The following is an 8,663-nucleotide window of genomic DNA, read 5'->3' on the forward strand; positions in this document are numbered from 1 at the left end:
GAACTGTTATACTTGGTGTTACATCAGTTACTTTATTCAACTTACAAACAATCGAAATCATTGCAGGTATGTCGATCTTTTGCTGCGTATTAAAGAACTTGAAAACTGGACTTCAGACTTCCAGTTGCCAGCAGCGATCTGGCTTGGAGGCTTCTTTAACCCACAGAGTTTTCTTACTGCTATTATGCAGGTCAGAAAATTGTTCGATTCTGAAACATGAGCAGAGTTGTTAGCGTAGCATAAATATAGGCTTACAAAATTAACTATTAGCCTATTCACTTTTTAAACAAAATTTGCTAAACATTTCAATAATTTTTTGAAGTCACTTACATCGTTAACAGGAGTGAAAGTGTAGTTTCTTTGACCATTGTGTGTTTGTTCTGCAGGCAATGGCACGTAAAAACGAGTGGCCTCTCGACAAAATGTGCCTACAATGTGATGTTACAAAGAAAAATAAGGAAGATTTTAGCAGCTCCCCACGTGAAGGTGCCTACGTTCATAGTCTGTACATGGAAGGTACGTGCATGTGAAAAACTTGCTGAATGACATTTTCTATTCAATGGCAAATGACAACTACAGCAAAACGCTTATTGTTTTGCAAAGTTTCTCTTGATTCATGTAATATTTCTAATAGGTGCACGCTGGGACACACAAACTTCGTTGATTTCAGAAGGAATTCTGAAAGATTTAACTCCCACGATGCCAGTTATCTTTATCAAGGTACCGTTATCAGTTTTCAAACATTGTGGTAGATTTTATGTTTCTGCCGCTTTCACTCACATATGTACCAAAAAAACTTATGTATTTAATATACTATGGATGCCACCAGGCATACTAATCATAAAATACAAGGTACTACTGATGAATATAGAACTTTATTGTATGCCGACGTTTCATTAACTCATTTAGGTTAACTTCATCAGGGCAAAGGGCTGACGCTATTGCCAAATTCTGTATTCACCAGTAGCGCCTTTTGTTTGATGGTTATGTATTTAATGCTACAGGCGATACCGGTTGACAAGCAAGAAACAAGAAACATATACGCTTGCCCGGTGTACAAAACAAAAATGCGTGGGCCTACCTTCGTGTGGACTTTCAATTTGAAAACAAAAGAAAAACCGGCTAAGTGGACTCTTGGGGGAGTGGCCATTTTGCTGATGGTTTAAAGTGCTTTGAATAATTTAATTCCAACTAAGTTAATATTTACCATAAGAATTTCCCTTATACTATTTTTTAACTCAAGACAAATGTGTTTTATTACACTTTTCTTCCTTGTATAGAGACGAAAAAGGTTACCCTTATATATCTTTAAAACTTTTCAAATAGAGATAAAAACTTTACATATTCTCTTGAGAAACCTTTACGCAACTTTAAATTTTGCTTGTTTTACGAGCGATGCATTTGATGCACATATGTATTTTAATAGCTTAGTTTAAAAATGTATTTGTTTTATTATTTAATTTCGCTTTCCGCAGTTAGATGCATTTTCTACATATTTTATTACTTTAGTAAGGAGATAAATATTAATCAAGTTCTTACATATCAGAAAATAAATTTTAATTTTGTATACATCCTGTATCGTCCATTGTCTTGAGTAAGTTGTTGGTTACACACTTGCTTCAGCAAACATTCAGCTTAGTGCGGTTGTTATGATTGTTAACAAATCTACTCTTTTCGGAAACAGTCTGAATAATTATACAGATGAGAGCAAGTATATCAACAAATGTTATGGAAAAACGAAGTGCAAACAAACATACAAACGAAAGTTGTAATATTGTAGCAATCGCGGTATTAAGAGGGCGATACAAGTGAACGTGAAAGTGAATAAAGAGATTTAATTTTCCTTGTATTTATTTTTTTTCTACGCCCCGGATTTGAACAAGCCTATAAGAGCCTAATGGCGCAGAGCTTCAGTCTTTCGATATAAGCGTGATGTAAAAGTTTAGTAAAACCAGGTTTCTGGAAACAAAGGCCACAAAGTGTATGTAGCCTATATACAAAATCCTTGCATTACAGTTTTAAACTTTGAGGTTGTTGACATAAAATACAATACCAGTTTGGTGCCTATTTAAAACGTTTATATCATAATGCACTTTGTAATAATTTAAAGTGCTGCAATGTCATATACTGTGTGTTTGGCAGTGCAGGTTTTTGTTTATGTAGCCTATAGCGTGGGATCAAAACAGCATTTTTTATTGAACCAGTGAGCGAGCAATTCTAGTACTGTCTTAGAAATTTCATGTTACTTTTGCTTAAACAAACCCTTCGATACATTAATATAATTTAATTGTTGCTTTTTAAAGACTTCCCTTCTAGTTATCTAGTACATGATCTAAGAATGATGAGAAAGTTAAGTGATGTATGATATAAATGATATTTGGAACAACTTCAGACTTGTGATTCAAAGCGGGAATAATGCAGCCAAAACATTTGTGAACTTATAGTTGTAGCATGTAAGAAACTTAATCTCGACCTTTAGGTTACTTTCAAAAACATTTTCTGAGAACATTAATACTTTTGGGTTAATTGCACAAAAGTCCAACGTTCGCATAACATAAATCAAAGAGTACAAGTCGGCCTCTTAAAAACACTTGAAAGCGGTGATGCTTGTGTCGAGCTTTCGGGCTTAGGTTCGTGTTCGGCAGATCTCTTGTATAAACATATATGTGTCAAATAGTTCTGAACCAGCCTATAAACACACGCTACTTGCCACTTCAAAAAAGTGCTCGCGAATTTGTCTAGAAAAAAGCCGGGCCATGTATATTAGCGGAGAACCCACGGAACGATGACTCTGACTTAATTTAAAAACCAAATCTAATCGAACATAAAAATAGCCAATACGACTTACCTGTGTTAAAGCATGTAATGTTGCCCCATCGGTTTTTACCACCCCAAGGCACACCAAGATCTTGCTGACGCCATCACCTACTGAATTCTACCGCTGATAGCCTACGGCAATACAAAACAAACTACAGCGAGACATTTTCACGCGTCAAGCTTATTATCAACAACAAAACGATGTTACTAAAAGCGTAATGTTGAAGGGTGGTAAAACAAAACGGAGGACAATATTTTTCGTAATTATTCTGGTTGCATCAATCTTAGTAATGCTGCTGAAGAATGAAGAAATGTACGACGTAGAATCAATGTCAAAGTTTGCAAACTCTTTTGTTGAAAACCACGCAAGGTATCAGTATAGTGAAAAGCAAGACATGAAGAATTTTTCGACTTATTGGAAGAGTCCAGACATTTTAAGGAAATTAGCTGGCAAAATCCATTCCACGGCAACCTCAACAGCATTACAAGGTATTTTTGAAGACAACCAATCAACGACTGAGACATTAAACAACGCAAACTCAGGTACCATATAAGCGTTACCCAAAACCACTAAGTCTTAAAGTGCAGTTAATGATTTAATAATTATGGAGGCAAAAATTATTTCACATATAGCAGGCGATGCCGGCAGCGGATTATATGATAGATTCAGTAAACGTTGATAAGTCAAACTTTACTTTCGCAAGTTTTTTCCTGTAACTTATTTATCGTTCACAGATAACATCATGAATAAATAACTTATAACAAATCCAATTGTTGGTTGCATCACATTGTTCACTACGCACAAGTTAATAAGACGGTTTGCGACAAAGTTAACAAGATGGGATTCACTAATATAATCTTCAATATGCATGCAAATTTTTTTTAAACTCGTCAGGAAAAACGCCTTTATCATACAGGCTACCTTTATTTGTTTTCTGTGAACTGTACCAGATTTTTGTGTGGATTATGCTCTACAAGTTGTTTTGGCCATGACACCGGGTTTTGCTTCGACTTAGTCCAACTTTCTTTTGCTGCGGCAGGTGCATTTACTGATCTTGCAGACGACTTTAATTCGGACAACATAAAAACCCTTACTAAAAAAAGACTTGAAGAAAGAGAAGCAAAAATAGAAGAAATATATGACTTCAGAAAGACACACCTTTCGGTAAGCACAAACAATATCCGAGAAAGGCTATAAAGTAAATTAGAAGTGATAAAATAAATATATCTTACCTATTTCCGACTTTTAAAATCAACAACCAAAACTAAATTTGGTTGAATTTTGACGAATATAAAGTCAGTTTGCTCAGCCTACACTCAGCCAGAGCTGGGCAGCAGTCGTTCAAAAATAGCACAGCCCACGTTAGCCCTCTTCTATGAAAAATCGAGCGCCGCTTGCACTCACGCTCTTGACAAAAAAATGAGCGTAATCGCGTTCATGACAGTAAATGAAAGCTTCTCTTTTCTTTCACCTCTTTTCTATGCATTTTCGAAAATCGATTGCATTTGCATGTTGTACTGTAAAACTTGTTCCCAATCGCAAGTTATTAACTATCATAAGGCTACTTCCTGGTGGTTTGAGATTTCCAGGGCAGTGAATTATTGTGGCTGATACAGTATAGTGAATCGTCTTACACAGGGTATTCGAATTATTTTTTTGAAATCAAGCACTCCATTCCTGAGTTAATCAAAATGTTTATGCATTTGCAGGTTCTGTACACAGTATATAGATTAAAATTTACTTTGTATAACTTACTTGACTATATATAAGAAAAGGACAGATAGAATATTACATAAATACATACAGTATATAATCAAAAAATGTTATGCTCTCAATTATTTGTTTGTCGCAGTTAACACATCTTCCCAAAGTCATTGGCATTGGCGTAAAGAAATGTGGTACCGGTGGCCTTATAACGTTTCTAGCAAAACATCCTTTAATCAGAATTCCCAAGATTTATTCAGGAGAGACGTCTTTCTTTGTAAGCGAGCAATACAAAAAAGGACCTCGTGCTTACAGGTTATGATTGCTTACTTTTATTGAAAAATGTTATTTGTCAACGCTCATTTCGAAAGAATAATAAAACATTATTTAAATAAACGCTAAATACGCACTTTCGATCGAATGCAAATATCTTCGTTAAGTTTTGGTTTAAAATACAAGGGAAAAACATCGCTATTTGACGTTTCTTACTGACACCAGGTATTTCGCTTTAAAACCGCTTTCCTTGGTTAACAGGAGCTATTTTCCACCAACCAATGAAATGGAGTTTGGAATGGAAAAGACACCGATTTATTTCGACAGTTCAAACATCAATTTAGCTTCAACCATGAAGAAAATGGTACCTAAAGCTAAGATACTGTTAATGGTGTGTGACCCAACAATGAGAAGTTTCTCCGATTACAATTACGAGGTGAAAGTGACCTATACAGCGATTAAATTGCATTAGCGTATGCTTAAGATGTAATATTTCAGGCAATAATGTTGAACCAGAGTGAAGATAGTTACCGGTTTCATTGGTTATATAGCTACTTATATATTCAGTTGTTTAGCCGAAACGTAAAGCTCATTATTGATTTCCCGGTTACTCATTGGCAGTTGAAGCTACGGTTACCAGTTCCGTGGTTACTTATGTTCAGTTAGCCTACTTATTCAAAACGTATGTACCTACACACTGGTTTAATTAAATGGTACTCAATTAATCAAAATGCATATGAAATAATGATGTTAGCAGGGGCCGATTTCCATAAACCCTTTAATCGTCCAAAACCAACCAACACCAACTATGCGGGAAACGCCACCGAGGCCAAATACCGATTATTTACTGCTTACGATTAACAGTATATATAAACCACAAGAAATTATACCTAATATAAAATACTAGTGGCAGCAAATCTTTATCGTAATTTATTTTAATTTTTATAAACATTATTTTGTTTCATACAAATTGATTCAAAATTACTGGAGTTTATCTTAATTTTTTTAAATTTATTGTGATATTTTATAGTTTATTGAATTAACATAAATGCAAATGAACAATAATAAATTAATATATCAATTTAGTTGAATTCACCACAACTTTTTATATTTTATTTTAAATCGTAGCTTTTACAACAAGTATAAGAAAGTATTTTTATGTGTACAACATTTAACTGCGAACAAGTAGGTTAACCGAACAAGTAACCTGCAGACAACTGGTAACCAGCGTCACGCCTGCTAAAGTTCATGTTTTTATAGAAGGACCAACATCCTGATTCTCCTGCCGGAATTGTGGCCAGACAAAACACTTTTGAAGAATTCATCGACACATACGTGCCAAAAATGCAACTGTTGCTGCAACAAAGCCATGATAATCGCACAAGCTATGCAGATGATTACAAAACAAAAATAATGCTACGTGGCCTCCGCAAAACAATTCCGGCAGCAAACTTAATAACCACTGGTCTTTATATTTATCATATCCAAACCTGGAAAACGTTCTACGACAAGTCAAATTTCTTAATTGTCGATGGGGAAGAGTTTATAAGAAACACCGGAGCCGTAATAGAACAAATACAGGAGTTTCTTGGGATTCCTAAACTCGTTTGGAAGGAGGACTTCGTTAAACATCCTGATACCGGATTCTATTGCTATAGAAAACTGACTGAAAAACATTTAAATAGTTCATACGTAGAAACTGACGACGAATTAAGGACTTCGTTAAAATGTCTGGGCAAAACCAAAGGTCATACTCGAAATGGAGCAAAACATGCATCGCCTGAAGCTTTAGGAAAATTAAGCCAGTTTTATGAACTTTACAATAGAGCTTTTTATCAAGAAACGGGTAAAACCTATAACTGGCTATAATCACAAAACTCAATTATAATTATATGTCCAATTACATTGTAAATAGAACATGCGAAGTTATTTATTTTCAGTACAATGAAATTTTTTTTAAATTTGCTGCAGATAAACTCATTAAGCCACCTCTTCTGTTGTGTGCTGGTTAAATTTGCGTTATGCTGATCGGTTTCAATGCATTCAATTAAAACCATATATAACCGACACACCGAACGCCGTAAAGTGCAGCATAACAAAAATAAAATTTTGTTTACGTTCTTGAAATATATACGGATGGATTTGCGATGAATCTAAAGTTAGCAAACTGTAATGGAAAAAAGATCTATTGTTCACTTTCTTCTGTCGTCTTTTCAAAGAATATACAGTAAATGGGCAACTTTTTAGATAAATATACCTCCACAAACCTTTTTCAACATAAGCTAAAATTTGATGAGTAGGAGTTTCATTTAGAGCAATAGCAAAATTCATGCCAGACTTTAACAACTGAAGTTGGTTTCCAGTTAACTTTTCATCAAATTGATTAACGACCCATCTGTTCTTGGACGTAGTAGGATTTGATCGATGCGTTCGAACTTGCGCCGTCATAAGTTTATCAAGCTAATCTTTAAGCAGGCTTATCAATTTACATGTCATATTGTCATCTTTCATATTAGAATAACTATTTATTTTCATCATCATACCTTCCGAAACCGTATTCTCCAAGTTGACTATGAACGAATTTTGCAAGACAGCACATTCCGCAATACGTTTATGTGAGAATCGGATCCGAAGTTTTAAACAATAAACCCAAAACGTTGAGCTAAAAGCCTACCTTCGTGGGACTTTACCGGACATTTGATTTTCAGACTTTTTGAAAGAACTTTTCGTCTTAAGCATTCGTGGTTAAAGAATAGATGGCTTCGATGTCGGATGATGGCTGCACCCAATGACAAGTACTTCCGTAAATCTCTTAGCACTTGAGAGCCATACAGCTCACTTACTTTAATAAATATACTATGGTTGCTACCAGGCATAGTAATCATCAAATATAAGGCTTAAATGGTTAAAAACAGAACTTTATTTTTTGCCGACTTTTGATTAAGCCTTTTAAGTTTGTAGCCGGGGAAAAATTTTACCGAGGCATATATGCTAAGTACGTCCCCCATTAAGTATGTTGTTAAATGAATACTTTATCATCATAAATGTTTTGTGCCAGAATCCCAGAAAATTTATGAAAGTAAATGCCTCATTTCGTGAAATAAACCGGGGTTAATCTTGCATAATAGAATTTAAACATGTTACCGACTAAGTTTTACCTAAAAGTGTCGCCTCACTTTACTTCACTTTGTCGCTTTGAACAACAATGGTCTTTATATAGGCAAGGTCTGGCTTTATTATTGCTTTAAATGGACCACTATCATGAACGGTCACATCAAATGCAGATTGGAAATTCTCATTATTCTTTCATTATATTATTGTCGCTAGAGTGCGCAGCGCCGCCAAAGTGAACATAATTGGCATATCCAGACATGTTTGTTTGGGGGGAATGGGCTGTAACGGTTCCCAAAGTTGCCCGCTGGATTTTATGTGTTAATAGGTCTATATACTTTGATTAAAATCAATGTAATTACAGCACTTAGGCCTACTCACAAATCTAGCATTGCATTACAATTAAAAAACATTAACTTAATTTTGAGAAAAGGTTTTTGTCTTCGGTAGCCAAAACTGCAATTTAATTAAGATATTAAAATTTAGCAACGGTCTTCATCTACAAATGTACCTACAGTCTGCAAATGCATTTATACAATCCAAATCTTTCAAAATGTTTACACTTCAAATAAAAATCATTCCTGTGTTATTGATATCGGTGAATTAATCTACCCACCTTTGGATTTGGCCACGTTCTACGTAAAGTATATTTACGGTATACGATTGCTCACGAGCCAGTAAATAGTTGACCTATAACGTTTTCACATACAATGAGTCTTATACGTCGCCTATCTATATTATTTGTAAAAACGGTAGA

General features: G+C 34.8%; 2 protein-coding genes across 3 annotated transcripts in view; both read left to right on the forward strand.

The window, feature by feature from the left end:
• LOC143445460 (dynein beta chain, ciliary-like) overlaps nucleotides 1-1,569 on the forward strand; it is a 28,011-nt gene extending 26,442 nt beyond the window's left edge. Inside the window, exons 88-91 of the mRNA XM_076944576.1 lie at nucleotides 67-190; nucleotides 387-516; nucleotides 635-720; nucleotides 1,005-1,569. Of these exons, the coding sequence (XP_076800691.1) occupies nucleotides 67-190; nucleotides 387-516; nucleotides 635-720; nucleotides 1,005-1,166 (502 nt within the window). The 3' untranslated portion in view covers nucleotides 1,167-1,569. The remainder of the gene's footprint in view (nucleotides 1-66; nucleotides 191-386; nucleotides 517-634; nucleotides 721-1,004) is intronic.
• A 1,321-nt stretch (nucleotides 1,570-2,890) lies between these two features.
• LOC143445521 (heparan sulfate glucosamine 3-O-sulfotransferase 6-like) lies at nucleotides 2,891-6,862 on the forward strand. 2 transcript variants are annotated; one of them, XM_076944678.1, is made up of 5 exons: nucleotides 2,891-3,306; nucleotides 3,858-3,982; nucleotides 4,671-4,837; nucleotides 5,057-5,231; nucleotides 6,056-6,862. In XM_076944678.1, the coding sequence occupies exons 1-5, from the start codon at nucleotides 3,036-3,038 to the stop codon at nucleotides 6,662-6,664; spliced, it is 1,347 nt and encodes a 448-aa protein (XP_076800793.1). In that variant the 5' UTR covers nucleotides 2,891-3,035; the 3' UTR covers nucleotides 6,665-6,862. The 2 variants fall into 2 exon arrangements, with proteins under 2 accessions (XP_076800793.1, XP_076800792.1); XM_076944677.1 differs by having other exon boundaries at nucleotides 2,899-3,360.
• The last annotated feature ends 1,801 nt before the right edge of the window (nucleotides 6,863-8,663 follow it).

Source organism: Clavelina lepadiformis, chromosome 2 (genome assembly GCF_947623445.1).
Source record: "Clavelina lepadiformis chromosome 2, kaClaLepa1.1, whole genome shotgun sequence".
Lineage (NCBI taxonomy): Eukaryota > Metazoa > Chordata > Ascidiacea > Aplousobranchia > Clavelinidae > Clavelina > Clavelina lepadiformis.